Raw genomic sequence first — 15661 nt, 5'->3', positions numbered from 1 at the left:
AGAATTTTGAAAGTCGTTAATTCTAACTTCAAGTCATAACTCTACTGAAATAACTCTATTGATAGTTAACCTCAAGGAGCGATTGCAGAATACCCGGTTTCGCAACAGAGTTGTTGATATGAATATCATTTTCTGTCCCATGCGGACTGCGGTGGCAGTTTTTTTTAAGTAAGATATGTAGTGGACGCGGAAGCAGCATTGTTAAACACGACTGCGGGACCGCGGTAGCAGCTTTTTTAAGTAGGACATTTGGTGGGCCGGGTATTCGGCAATCTAGCAATCTACAGAAACTGGCGCCATCACGCAATGTATCAACAAATCGTAGCTAAAAGAGGGAACTTCAAATTGCTTATCGTAAATCTACAGGATAATACTGGACTTTGTCATTATGTTATGTGTGTCCGTGAAACTTCGGTTGTTGGTAGCAATAAACGGGAGTTGAAAGTAATGAAATCATTCAAGTATAAATTTTCTTCCGACACAATTGCAGACTGCGTTGCGCGACACTATTTACCAGAATTGTATTTTCTGCGCAATTTCATAGTATCGACGCAATTAATGACATACTTTCAATGTGCAATTGCAGACAATTCTGTCCGAGAAGTGGAATATTGTACGATTGTTCCTTTCCTCAGTGAAAGGACACAATAAATGTAAGTTGAAGGGTTGTAAACTTACTAAGTAACATACCGCTTGCAACTACCTGTCCACACGCTTGACAAAAACATGTTCTGCCTGCCAGTCAAAATTCAGAGTTTTGACAATCAAACTTCAAAGCTTACCCGCCCACTTTGGAACGTTTTGGCGCCACTCCACAAACACTTCACCGGAAGCAAAAACAGCAACGCGTTCGGGCATTTTGTCTTTTGCAGTTTTGAACACCTCGCTTGAAATTCCTACCTAGTTTATTTATCGTAAACGCCATGTCTTGCCAAACGGCAAATAAATCAGGTACGATCATTTGCGTAACTGGCGCCAAAACGTTCCCAAGTGGGCGGGTAAACTTTGAAGTTTGTGTGTCAAAACGTTGAATTTTGATTGGCCGGCAGAACATGTTTTTGTCACGCGTGTGGACAGGTAGTTGCAAGTGACGGTATTTTCAAACTTAACTCGTTTTGTGTGACAGTAACAAAAACTCAAATTTATTTCAAAGTGTTTACAAGTACTTCACTCCACTTTTCTTCGTTAATACGACTTCTCCTTACCTTGACAAATTATAACAGCCGAGAAGAGTAAAGCCTGGTTTTCACTGGCGACGCTAGCATAAGCACAAGAAGCATACGCAAACTCAGTAGCTTGTTGTTCATTAGCGCCTTTTGTCAGACCAATAGACACTAATGAACAACAAGTAAATGCGCTTGCGTCTATTGCTTGTGCTTATGCTTGGGTCGCTAGTGAAAACCAGGCCTAATCGCCGCCACACACAAACACTCATCTCATTCCCAGGGCCCTCTCTCTTCCTAATAGAGACCACGTGACAAACACTTGGCTCTCGTATACAAATAAAGAAATATCGCTGGTCCTGACGAAGTGTGGGGAAATCCCACACAAAAACGAGTAGCCCTTTGTGCCATAATTATCTTTCATATCTTGTCAGTGGGTTGTCAGGAATATTGCACGTGTGAGCTCAAGTACTAATTTAGATTTTAACCATTTTGACCTAAAAAGCAAACTTGGCATGACAGTGCCAGTTTTAAAAGCATTGCTGTTTCTCTGCAGCAAGAATTAGAGGAGCCACAATTTAATCTCCGGAGCTGTATTATCGCTCCCTTGATTGCAGCATACAACTAGATAAAACTCTACGAAACTGTCTGTTCCATCAACTCTTTGTTTACTAATTTATTTGTACGTGTTTAATTGTATTGAACGCGTTTTTGATAATTTTATCCGTAACGGTACGCCATGGCTTCACCTTGACTGGTGTTATCTGAATTGGAGGGTAAATAGATGTCGGACTCTTGTTACGTGAAATGTAATACAAAACAGAAAATTTTTTAAGGCAGAAATTCAGTTTTCAAGAAAGCTAAAAATGTTCACATTTAGGATGACAAATTATCAGTTCCCTATGATTTCTCTTTTCTTTTCAAACCAAAAAGAGCTGAATTTAAAAATATACTACCAAAGTACTCTTAGCTTTTTAGGATATTCGCAAACATTGCTTGAAATCTTAAACAGAGGTAAAGCAAACAGCTTCATTTGTTTTACTAAATAATAAAAGATCCCTCTTTGTATGTCAGGGCCTTCACATGAAAATCAAGTAGGAAAGAGTGTAGTAAGTACCAATTACGTTTACGGCATATACTCTTAAGAGGTAAGATATCTTTTCTTTCACTGAACGCTTTCAGAACTCCTCAGGCTCAACGTGGATAACGTTTCCTTCGTTTTCGTTCTTCAATTCACTTTGAAGGTACTCCCGTCAGGCACTGTTTGTGTCAATTATTGTCGCAAATGCGCCCTCATTTTAATAAATTAAACTATGGCTGCAATCCCTTAACCTTCAAGACAAGTTTACTTTCCCTTCTAGTACACCCTGAACAGTTTGTCCACACATTTTGGGCGTATGCTTACGCTACAAACCACACTTTGCACTGGTTATATTTGTCTCCGGAGAGCCAGTCACTTAACCGCAGTTCTTAAATGCTGCTTTCCAGTACGCCCTTAGTTGCCAAACAGTACTGTTTACAGAGATCTTCTGCCTGGAGATCCTCATGCATTAGAGCCATCCCTAAGGCAGAGTAGGTAGCCTGTGATCCCCGAGACTCGGCCCATCGACTCAGTGTGACGAAAGACTTGTCATACAGCGTCCTCTGGTCATGATCAATATGCACCAACCCGGCATCACCCAACAGAATACGACATAATTGTTTCCACTGTAAGCCCAGGTCACGTGCCAAAAACAGTAGATCATCACGTGACACCAGGCCTGGCTTATAAGACAGGAGGTCTGCAAAGCAAATGAAACGCAAAAAACAATGATTCGCAGTCCCTTGTGTACAGAGTCCCCAAAAGGACTACCTTAAGGAGGCTCGAAAGGGTTTCAACACTTAAAAGACACTCTGGATCGAATGACGCTTCAACACTGTATCACGTAACAGCAATGTTACGATACCATATGAAACAATCGATTATTTCCAAACAAGATGTGATCATTATTGTGATGTAATAAGTTACCTTGGCAGAGGTGAAGCCCTGCAAAAATACCCTATATTTTGGATTTAGTTGCCCGTATCTCAAAAACGAACTGGGTGACCCCCCCTTTTTTATTGCTGAAAAGTGATTAGAAGGCCACAATGAAACTTTCGGCAAAGTTTAAATAAATTCTGTCTACCAGATTCAGAGCCACCTTAAAATATCACAGGTGGCTCTGGATCCTCTAGACATAATTTTTTTAAAACTTTGCGGAAGTTTCATCTTGCCCTTCTGATTACTTTCAGAAATAAAAAATGTCGGTCACCGAGTTCGTTTTTGAGATATAAGCAACTAAAGACAAAATAAATAGCTTACGTGGCAAGTGTTCCTGTTCGACAGAAGAGCTTTGAAACGATTTTCCGCAAACTGGTCGCGCGTAAGTTGGTGCAAGAGACTGAGGGTACGCTTGCAAGAAGACCCCCTATTTTTGAAAACCCCGTTCGCCCACACGCACGGGGGCTTCTGATTGGTGCGGCATAGTCACAATGATTGACATGTGACAAATTCTAGAGCAAAATATTTCTTGTTGGTTCTAGCGTGACAAAGACAATGGTGGAAGATGTGGAAGGTTTTGAATCGTGTGTGGAAGCTGAGCGAATTGGGTCTCGGGTTTTACATTAAAAAGGGAACAAGAACTGTCAATGCGCATCTCTTTAACTGTATAGATGTAATGGCCGTTTTGCCAACAGGATTCGGAAAAAGATTAATTTTTGAGATGTTTGTCATGATGTGCGGAGCGCGAAATAAAATAAAACGAGAACAGGATTCTCGAGTCGTGATTTCTCCATTTCAAAGCACCATACGCGATCAAGTGGTTGAGGTAAATTCTATGGGAATGACAGCAAGGGATTTAAATGAAAATCTGGACTGCTTGGATGATATCCATCAAGGGAAATTCAGTATCATTTCACATGCCTAACGAAGCCGCTATGGACAATTAAGCGTTTCCGTAATTCACTAAAAGCAAAAGATTCGATCGCTATTTAAGAAAACTTTGGCAGCGCTCACTGTCGATGAAAAGTTTGGACTGGACTGAAGTAAGCTTTTCGTTCGCTTGCAAAAGATACTTTTTTTACACAGGATGAACTAAGAAAATGCCTGCGAACTATCAGAATCCACATGTTTCAGGATCAAGGAAATTCGCCAAATTCTCTGCTTACCTTGCCTAATGTTACCCTGCAAGCAGAGTCTCTTTCGATCTTCCTAGATAAGTCGGGAAGAGGAAAGTAGCTTCCCGACTTATCTAGGAAGATCGAAAGAGACTCTGCTCGCAGGGCAGCCTAATGTAAGCTTGAGTCTTATATCTTGGATTGAGACAAGATGAAGACAATCACGCAGCCTGTTAAATCTTCTCTTATTGTGAGAAGAAAGCGGCTCCTTTGTACTGTCATGCGATTTTTTAAGCACTTTTACTTGCTATTTCATCTACGATTTCGTGACGATTTGACCAAAAACGTACTTTGGACAGTACGGATTATCAAACTAGCGAGGAGGTTTACCTGTAATTTCCAGGAGATTTAGTACGATCCATTTCATCAACCACTCTGCACCAAGAAATAGCCAGCAAGTCGCACTGAAATCGTCGCTAGTTTTAAACTAAAACCACTTGAATGGTTTCATGGTCAGCTTTGGTGGAGATTTGCATTTAACGGCCTTACTTACTACCCATCGAACTCTGTACGAGTTATGTTTCTAAATTTCGTATTTTACGAGCGCACGATTGCTTACAAGTTCTGAAAATTGGCTGTTGTTTTCGATAACTTCTATTCCAACCGCTCTGCAAATATCAGCTAGAATTTGTCCGTAAGTTTCTTTTCGATGGTTCAAACAAATTCTCGGAAGAAACATAACCAGTCGTACCCGGCTGAGTAGCAGCCATTACAAAATTAGCTTTAAATTCTGCATTGATCACTCGGCGTTTCCTCGGTGCCTTGGTTTGTTTTGATGGAAGTTAATATAGTTATCTGTTATTGGCTAGTTTGTTAATAAGACGTTAATCAACGTGTGTCAAGTCAACCATTAAAAGGTGGGCGTTTTTCAAAAATAGGGTCTTCTTGCAAGCGTTCCCTCAGTCTCTTGCCCCAACTTTCGTGCGGCCAGTTTGCGGAAAATCGTTTCGAAGCTCTTCTGTCGAACAGGAACGCTTGCTACGCAGGCTACAAAATAAAGGGTGTTTTTACAGGGCTTGCCCGTTGCCACGGTGACATATTACGTCACAATAATGACTGCATCTTGTTCAGCAAAAATCCGTGATTCATTTGGTACCACAATATTTCAAATACATGATACATTGTTTTAGTGCAGATCCTTCTAACAAGAGCGTTACGTGGAAGCGTTGAAACTGATTCGAGCCACCTTCAACCATTAGATCTAGTGCAAAAATGCTTATTTAGTTTTAGGACAGTAACAATGAAACCGATGTCGTCAGAGTAGTAAAAGAAAACAAATATTTCAACGGAGGTAATTATTTGCATATTATGTCAAAACAACATTCAGAGAGAGACAGATGCGTTGTAGGCTGATGTGTAAGTTTTTTTTCAGTTTGGAAGGTGTCCATAGACTATTTATGAGCTTGCAAGGCCTGCGCATTGCTGCAACAGGGAACTTAGGCAGCCGGAAGAGAACATTTCGCGTGACAGGACAGTGGTATCTCCCACATTTTCGCACTAATCATCTCTAATAGGGAAACGATACTTAGCACTATAAATGTGGTTGTTTGAAGACAAGTTAAAAAGGGAACATACCTCACTTCCGGTTGCCGTCCGCGTCTCCAAAACGCGTATGCTTAATATATGTAGCCCGGGGTAAGGGAGATGGTGAAATGGATGCACAATATCGTCCCCGCCAAAATGATATAGGAAACGGAACTTTTTCATACCTCTTTCATTCGTTTGATGCCCGTTTAAGTTTACTCGTAGCTGAGTCGAATTTCCCGATCAGTTTATTGGATTATTTCAACTTATCCTGCGTGTATAAGAACCTAATTTCGTTTTGGGCTCAATACACTGATTTACAAAAAGGCAAGCAAATCAACAATCAACCTCATGAAATGATTAACTAACCTGGGTAGTGATTGCCAGACATATGCTGAGGAAGCAAAAAGAGGAATACCTTTAACATATGCATCGCCACTTTAACCCAGCCCATCACTGCACATAAGTCAATCAAGGGGCTTTGCAGAAGAAACCTTGACATGTTGTGTAAACATTTTACGTCTTGCCATTCGAGTTTATTTCACCAAAATACCCACCGCAATTACAACTAGTTTACACAAACAAAGAAGACCATTTCTTACGAAGTTAGCTGAAATATCTTTACGAGAAATGGTAGTCCAAATAAGCTCTCAATTTGGGGACACTTTGAGGTCTACAATCCAGTCACACAAAACATCTTTGAATGCTCTGAATTTTTTTCAATCTCCATATTCTCAGGCAGAATGAAGACCTTAATAGGCAATTTGCACGATGGCGTCATTTGACTACAACTACCACAATTCAGTTTGTTTTTCTTTTCATATTTAAACTTTGTATTCCCAGTGGGGTAAAAATAACAATAGTTGTAATTAACATGAGACAAGCTAAACCTGAAGGATTCTGGTACTTGTAGTCATATGGCGTCATCATGCAAATGTCCTATTGCAGAAATATTTTGTACAAATAATTCGAAATGTAGAAGTGATCTTTGCACTTAACTGGACATTTTAAGCAATTGTCTCTCATAGACATATGAAAATTTCAGGTGGCTCGGAAGGGATTCGAACCCATGACCTCTGTGATGCCGGTGCGGCAATGCTCTACCAACTCAGCTTTGGGATCAGGTCAATTTGTTGGGCTCATTTTTCAATTGTCTATAAGAGACAATTGTTAAAATTGTCCAGTTACATGCAAGGACATTAGCTCTATAACCCGCATGCAAGATCCAAAACGAGATACGAAATCCGGGAACGACTACAGCAAGCGTAGTTCACATTTTTGTCAAACCTTAATCCAGGGTTTTAGCTTGTCTTCATCGAGCCGGGTATTATGCTTTCTGGTGTGAACACAACGTAACGGGCCGGGACCCAATGGAATAAAATGAGCACAATCAGGGTGAACACATGGGGAATCACCATGCCATGAACAACCATTTGGGCCTTCACGTTCACCTAGACACAGATCACATCGAGCACTTAGTTGCCACGTCATGGAGTGAAGCCATGGACACTGCTTTTGAAGATAACAAAGGATTTCCTCAATGCGACTGAAACAGAAAGAGAAACAAGTTCGGTATTGAAGAGATGCATTTTTCTATAGTCACTTGGTGATAGGCTAAACAAATCCAGGTGTTCCTTTGCAGGAGACGATGATTTTACGACCTTTTAATCACAATTCAGATGTTCAACCATTGGGCTATGGGAGACTCAAGGGAGATACGCTATAAGCCTTAATCACACGGCCGCCATGTTGAGTCCCGAGGGGTTGAAAACTTTTGTTTTTGCGCACCGAAAGTCATTTCCAAACATTTCAACCCGAGGCTCGCGGTAAAAAATCTATTGTCTATGGCCAATATGGCCACGGCGCGAATGAGGCCCATTAAACTACGTTCATGCCACAATAAGAGGTTTTCACGTGACGTCATCGCCGCCATGCTGGTGGACGAAAACAAAAGATCTCTCATTAGCTTCTTTTGTTCGTCTTCCACAAGTCGTACATTTCTCTCTTGTTATTTGTGTCTCTAGAGGCTGGTTGAAAACGTTCTATTGTCCCGCTATACGGCTAGAACTGAAATTGTCTGAATAGCGCATTCTCGCAATTATAGTGAAGGAAATGGTAAATGTTAATCACGGTAAATGAAAGAAAGAGATGTATCTGTTCAACGGTGACACAAGAATTGAACCTACGACCTTCCGATTTCAGTTCCGATGCTTTACTGCTGAGCCACAAGAGACCAAGGGAGCGAGGCCATTAAACAAGTTTCTGGTGACAATTGAAGTGAATAAGAAGTGGGATTAATGCCCTCCATGCGTCGTGTTGTTCTTAGTTCCGATACATTCTCTTCTTTGACCAGTCGATCTTATCAGTGTGTCTTATCGTCTGACGAAGACTGGAAGTCTGCAGTCGAAACTCTATTACAACAAGGCTTCTTTGTGGACAAACGCGAACAATTGATTATTGTACTTTACAACGATGAACAACATAAAAGACAACGGCTTTTTCACAAACCATTCTGGTAGTTGTGCATGGTCCATGCGAGTGTTGGTTTACAGTACTCCACTGCACCGAACATACAGCCACACTGCTAGGACTGAATTGCAAAATGGTGGCATACATGCAGTGATAAAAACCTGGATGTTTAATTTTCCTCGAACAAGATGAAATGTGAGGATAGCCTATTTACCACCAATCTCAAAAACCTCAACAGTAGAGCATTTGAAATCGAAGATCGTGAAACCTCCTCTGGCGACCACCGTAAGGTTTGACTCCAGTACATGGAGGGTTGTAGGTTCAATGCTAGGACCACTTGGTTGTTTTCAGTCCCAAGCAGGCCCGTCACTCACCGATTTATCGAAAAGTTACTTTAACTTCAACTAGCGGACGAGAGATATTTGCAAATTTCCGTGCACCGTAAATCAACATTCATCTCCTCAATTTCCATTAGTTTTAACAGCCGATTTTTTAGTTCACGCTTTAATGGGGTTCTATTTTTGACACGAAGTTTCATTGGGATGCTATTCCTCACTCTAACACCAATTCTAGCAAAAGAAAATAATAGTTGGTTACTTGTAGAGGCTTTAACGGACAGATTACCCCCTGCTGAGAATCTTGTGAAATTATGATGAACCCTCTAGGAGTGGGTAAAGAGCATAGAAATATTAGAAGGGACACGGTAATTGTTAATGTCATGCATCATAGAGGAAACCAAATGGTAATAGAGCATTGTTACTGATAGGATTCTGGAGTAAACAAATAGCGGGGCACTATGAGCTTTGCTATCCGCAAAAATGAATCGAATCATTTGTTTGCAATTAGACAAACCTGCAAATTTGCTTGCAAACTGCAGCAGTTTCTTTACTTTTCTCTTTGCCATCATAGACCAAATGAATCATAATCAGAGTCTTGAAGGAGGCAAACATCAAACTGAAATCGCTTTTCTCGCCCATAAAAAAACGAGCAACATTTGCAAAAAGCCTGGGAGGTTTTGCAGCATGTTCACGAGATGCCCATTGACCAAACAACACCAGAAATCTGGCAAATAAACCGTAAGGGACATAGCCAGTGTTAAAGGTGACAAAAACTGGTGCAATCGAACCACAAGCACTTTTACCAGATATTTCTTGCTCTGGCTGAGCTGTCAACATGGATGGCACAAAGTAGACTGGCTTGCTATTTGGAACATCCCAACGACAAACGAGGTCACACTTTTCCATGAAAGCGAGAAGCGATTCCTTAGAAATTTCAAGGCCGTGGGTCTGACAAGCAAAGCTGACAAGTTCTTCCGACAAGATGCCTTCCTTAGCAAGACTTTGACGCTGCTGACGGATTTCCATTGGCTCATTCTTGTGGTGCACAAGAGATATGATGTCACGAAAGACATTGGTTAACCATTGTGGATCCAGTATTACCAAACTGTCAGAGCCACTGGCTTCATTGAAACAAAGTACGGCACCACAATCACACAAAAAGTGCAACAGTTCATCACCGTCTTCTAGCACCTCAAAGTGACAAATTTTATCGGCAATGTCCATAAACTCTGCTTTTGTGACATGCTTTACTCCTTTCCTGGACAAGCGATGAAGTTCCTTCTCAACTCGCAGCCATAGCAGAGGAATTTCGCGTTTTATGTGAGGCAATGTAGAAGCCACTGAAACAATTTCTTGCCTCAATCTTTTGATATTTGGATCTTCTTGTGGAAAAGGTTGGCCAGAGCGGGTGTTGTCTACAACAAACTTCTCGTCAACAATATGAGACGAAAATGTCTTTCCCTGAAAACTGTTCAAAACGGCATTCATAGATGTCCAAGGATCATCAACCACTTTGTCGGCATGCGTTCCAACAAGGATAACTGGTGGTTGGGGAACACCAAAACTAGTCACACTCTGGGAACTCTGAAAAGAATGAACCAAGTCCATCCATTTCATCAAGTGATCAAGACTAGACTCACTTCTGCACACCATATTGCATCGTTCTCCAGGCTGCACAGGATGACCAGGACGTAATGCACAGCTTTCTGTCCTCTTGAACAGGTCTTTGCTCAGGTCAAACACTAATACATACACTGCTTCTTGTGACATAAAAATTGGATGTATGGCATGAAAAAGAAATTGACCAGCAAAGTCCCAGATCGCCGGCCACACCTCTTCATCGACTGGAGGGTGCTCTTGTAGGAGGATACGTTCCACCAAACTGGCAATTGGTTGTGGCACATCATCCGAAAGCTCAGAATCATTGCTGAAAACGTCATCTTGAAGGAAAGGTGAACGTCTCCCATTCAATCCTGCGAAGGATATACATGTATAATACATGTAACTATTTTTTGCACATATTCATGAGGGCCTCCCAGAGGGGGTGGGGGGGGGGGGGGAGGGAGGGAGGGAGGGAGGGAGGGAGGGAGGGAGGGAGGGAGGGAGGGAAGGATCCTTCTTCCTTGTTCCCTTTAAAAATTTACTTGTGTTCCCTTGTTCTCAGCTTTTTGATCCCTAAAATGGTTTTTGTTCCTTTGTTCCCCTGTTCAAATTAGCCATGTTACCTTGCTCCCCAAAACCCCTGGGAAGGCCTCATTTGTGAAAAGAACTATAAATACGCAGTTACGAGACTTCACCACGTACCACATAATCACACGAACTCTAAACCTACATTGTATAATATGAACCAAGAAAAAAAGACCATGCCTAAATAGAATGTAAAAAATGTACCATTTATGGGTCAGAGTCATAATAATAATAATAATAATAATAATAATAATGGCTTTATTCAGCATTTCCACAAGGTGGCTCTTCATCTGCTAAAATATATCATCTAACCCTGGAATCATCTTCAAACCCTGGATGCAAATTACACACTGTACGTGACGATCTATCAAGGAATACGTCATCCATCTGCATTTCAAGGCCATATAATAATTCATTAAGTTTTCAAACTATTAACCCTTTGCGGCTATTGCTAGGAGGACTTCCACTATGAATGCAACATAGTTACCTGCGGTCTTCTCTTGCGTTGGTTATCGTAATACATAGCCAATCAGAAGCCCCAATTTTCTTTCTTAAATATACAGGAAAAATGTCCATGATTAACCTTTTCCTAACATTGAAGCTCACAGACACAATGAGTACCATGTATTAAAATAGCATCTTCATCTGGCATATAGAGTCCAATAACTGTTCTTTGATTATGCAAACTTGATTCACATCAAGCCTCAGTTTAAACAAAGTTATTGGTAGAACATATCACAGTTACCTTTTGAGCGCTGTGGGGATACATCACCATTGCTTACACCTCCGTTGCAAGAGACATTTGCTCCAGGTACAAGTGGAATGAAGAGAAATGGATTTTCGTTGCAATCAACACTGCTAGACCGAGGGCTCTTGTTTGCAGTGAAAGCCGGAGAACTGGGCTGTGGAGGAGTCTCCACTGAGAGCTGTCGTGCCACAAGCAGTGCACTCTTGTGATCAAACACAGTGTTTGTTTCATCAGCTTGATGTTCCTTCCATGCTTCGACTCCAGTCTTCAACAAGGGAGCATCCATCTCAACACCTTGTGTGCTGGGTTCATGTTTGTTAAATTTCTCACCTTTGAGTGACCTCTTGAGGCTTGTTTTACCAGCACCATTCTCTCCAATCAACATGATTCGCACCCGAGTATCACAGGTTCTGCCCATTGATAACGCTCTCTTATATGCTGCCTTAGCTTTATTGCCTCTTGCTAACACACTAGGTGGAATAAGGCCTGTGGAAAAGACAAATAATGGATACAACGTTTAATTTAAGGAAAAGAATAAAGCAAATTATCCCGATACCTGGTTATTAAACCTCTACAATCCTTGGACAGGTACAAGTTACTGCTGATTCTACCAGAGACAGAAGTTAAGCGAATGAATATAGAAGAATGGGTCAAAGCGAGGAGACGCTGTCATATGAGAAAGCTCTCTCAAGGGTCGCAGGCTTCACTCATGAGTTAACACTCATCTAGCTCGGACATAAACAGCCCATGTCATTCATCTACAAACGATATGGGTATAAATAGCCTTTATAGACATTACGCAATTTATCTGCAGCTTAAATCATCAAACTCGATGTTTCAATTTACAACTAAAAAATGTTACTAAAAATGATGTGCAATGTCCCTTGGCAAGACAGAAACATAGCCATAACAACCTTAATTAACGTGACTCAGTTATGAGGTCTGTGTCTATTTAAGGCGATTTCCACTAAACATCAACATGTCATCAGCCAATATTTTGTTGTTCAAAACTCCGAAAAATTCCAGAAGCAGACTACTGCATGTTACGCCACGTGAGAGAACACATCTGTTTCAGCTGACTTTCAACAGATCGCTGATATCACTTTATTAGCAGTCAAAACCGCTTCCTCTTAAAGGCCAGATACAAACAAAAACAACTAGTATGAAAGGCTTAGATACTTCAATACCACCCATATAAATGAATAGCAACGATTTTCCTTGCGCTTCCTTTTATAGTTCAGTTAGTTTCATGAACATTTGCCAAGAGTTTCCTGAGTTCCAGAACAGTTTTGAATATGGTGGAAGAAGGAAGAATATCTCAGAATCATTGTAAGACGAGCAAAACACAAACTGCCCAAGATGCATAAAAAAATGACTCAGTGTAACTGAAATGAACAGCCATTGGCAAGGATCATAAAAGCAGTAAAAAAGTGGAAGTATCTTCGTGGAGAAAAGGGACTGGGACAAGTATTGTCTGTGCAACCAAGGAGCTCGTTTGTTTCCAATCAAGAGAAGAGAACGAATGAATGAAAGAAAAGGTTGAGAAGACGGACACTTAAATGTGAGTTTTCAAAAACTGAACGCTTTTAAACGTATAGAATGTACGGAAATCACATATCTGAACCGCGCAGAAAATGCGAGGTCTTGAAATGATCGCCATACATTGTACACTTCATATATATCCAGCATCCTTCTGATAAAGATGCCCGAGAGTTACCTAAACTCCCAAAAACTATAAAATGTTTACTACGATAAAAGAATCAATATGTACGTTTTCATAGGTCGAATTGGCAAGGGAGGGATCTCACCTGAAAGCAGAGACGTAACCAAAACACAGGAAGCAAGACTTAAAAACATTTAGGATTAACAAGTCAATAATCGTTCATCACCGTATTTTGTGACTCCTGCTCAAGGAGCAATGCATTCTGGTCGCTGCGCAGTGCATTCTGGTCGCTGCGCAGTGCATTCTAGTCGCAAGCACAATACATTATGGCAAAAATTACTCAGAGCCAAATCAACGAGACTCCACATGTAGATTTGTCTTAATTCTGATTATGTTGCTGCTCGCTCGCTTCGCGTGCACTGGGAGGGTATAGAGAGCAAGAGAGACACACCAACTTAAAATAAAACCACGATTTCAAATGTAGCAGACATGTTTCAGCAGAAACAACAACTTCAACGTGTGGTCTGCACGCTTTATACGTTTTTACGTTACATTTGTACTCATTATCACTTATCAGACATTTATATTTATATTTGCTTCCCATGTAACACTTGGATTGGAGAAGGAAGAACTTTCTGCCGAAACATGTCTTCAACATTTTGAAATTGCTGTTTTATTTTTAAGTTTGCAAAACAATTTTAACAAAATCACTGACGTTAAAATAATAGCTTTAACGAGCTTCAAAAGCGAAGACTTCAAGCAGCATTGTTTCTATTTTTGCAACTGATCAATACCTTTCTGTTCTTTATCAAATTTCACGGGCTCCGTGAGTGGTGTTTTCAAAGGACCAATATGTTTCATGTAATACTGAAAGAAAAAATGCAGTTTAATATGATTCTAATCTACAATGATTACACAAGATGGTCTGCATAAAACTGATCACCTTTTAATCAAACAAAGACCTCAAGAGCATAGACGACATGAGCCATACCGATTGATAACTGTCATTTTACAGTTCTGTGGTCAGTTACCAGGCCTCTAAAACGAGGCTGAAGTTGACCTTGTTTTGATAAAAAGCTCACTGTTTTTCTAATGTACCTAGAAACTCGTTAGCAATGAGGTTTGTATCAAAGCAAGGTCAACTCCGGCCTTGCTTTTATTCAATGGCCTGGTAACTACTGAGCACAGAACTGCAAAATGGTGTATTCAGAAGTAAGTGGTTACATGTAAATCTCATAAGGGCTGATCCACACTGACAACACAAGCGCTGGAATATCTGCAAGAAACATCGGCTGACAAAGGAGCATTTACTGTACATGTACATCACTAGCACCTTTTGTTGGAACAAAAGAAACTAATTGACAGAAAATTTGAGGGTTTATGTATGTTCTTTGTGCTTGTATCACTACAGAAATCCTGTTGAGTTCACTTTGTTACCTTCTTTTACTATTTCGAACTGCACTGACTTTTTCCTAAATGACATAACACGAAATACAAATGAGAAGACTACAGAGATACCAATGAAATACGTAGAGGAAAGCAATTATGAGCGACAGAGCCCTCACAACCAGCACAACCCAAAGGTGACAGAATACCAATTCTATTTCAAACAAATTTCAATATAATTTATACACAGTATGATAAAATTCAAACCCAAGCCTCTATTAGTTATTTCTAACATTTTCTTAATTTGCAGTAGCAACAAAACTACGAGGTAAAGATAATAATGCCTAGTTTTAAATCTTACTTTACTTTATAATTTATTTTATAGCAACTTTATTCATTCAATTCAATGAAAGGGAAGAATAACAGCGGTCATCCCTATTGAGGTGTATAGTTGACTGAGAGTCAATTTAGATGCGGGAGGAAAAGCAGAGTACCCAGAGAAAAATTGAGATCAACTGAAACTCAGCCCACATATGACCTCGTGGCCAAGGCCAGCTTTGAACCCGGGTTGCAGAGGTGGGAGGCACGGTTGATCCCCGCTAAGCCATTGTGACTTCCCAGACTTATAATAATATTAGCTTACAGTACCTCTACCAAGGAGGACAAGCTGGAAAATTGTTGACTCTTTTCAATTCTGTAACGTCCTTGCTTGCATTCCACTCTGTAAGGTATTGGATGGCCTTTCCACCTGCATGGAACAATTTAAGATATGAAAACTATGGCAAAGGTATCGTTGATGTCACCTTTTGTCATAAATGTGCGAACCAGAGCCTTATTGGCTGTCGAAACAAAAGGTATTTTGTTCCTGTGCTTGGCACATTTGAATAACAAAAACAAGGTTTGTAAACAGATAATTACTTTCCCTATAAAGCAGCATTGCAAAAAACACTCTTATGTCCATAGCATGCATGTTTTAAGGACGTTCCTG

At 40.5% G+C, this 15661-nt stretch overlaps 1 protein-coding gene across 1 annotated transcript in view; it reads right to left on the bottom strand.

Annotated features, from left to right (window-relative positions):
- Positions 1–1113: 1113 nt before the first annotated feature.
- The window catches only part of LOC138051954 (uncharacterized), a 40529-nt gene continuing 25981 nt past the window's right edge, over positions 1114–15661 (bottom strand). Inside the window, exons 7-13 of the mRNA XM_068898292.1 lie at positions 15322–15421; positions 14082–14154; positions 11622–12110; positions 9204–10662; positions 7170–7428; positions 6252–6276; positions 1114–2944 (exon numbers count right to left, since the gene is read on the bottom strand). Of these exons, the coding sequence (XP_068754393.1) occupies positions 2634–2944; positions 6252–6276; positions 7170–7428; positions 9204–10662; positions 11622–12110; positions 14082–14154; positions 15322–15421 (2716 nt within the window). The 3' untranslated portion in view covers positions 1114–2633. The remainder of the gene's footprint in view (positions 2945–6251; positions 6277–7169; positions 7429–9203; positions 10663–11621; positions 12111–14081; positions 14155–15321; positions 15422–15661) is intronic.

Source organism: Montipora capricornis, chromosome 6 (genome assembly GCF_036669925.1).
Source record: "Montipora capricornis isolate CH-2021 chromosome 6, ASM3666992v2, whole genome shotgun sequence".
In the NCBI taxonomy this organism is placed as follows: Eukaryota; Metazoa; Cnidaria; class Anthozoa; order Scleractinia; family Acroporidae; genus Montipora; species Montipora capricornis.
This window is presented reverse-complemented; position numbering and strand designations above follow the sequence as displayed.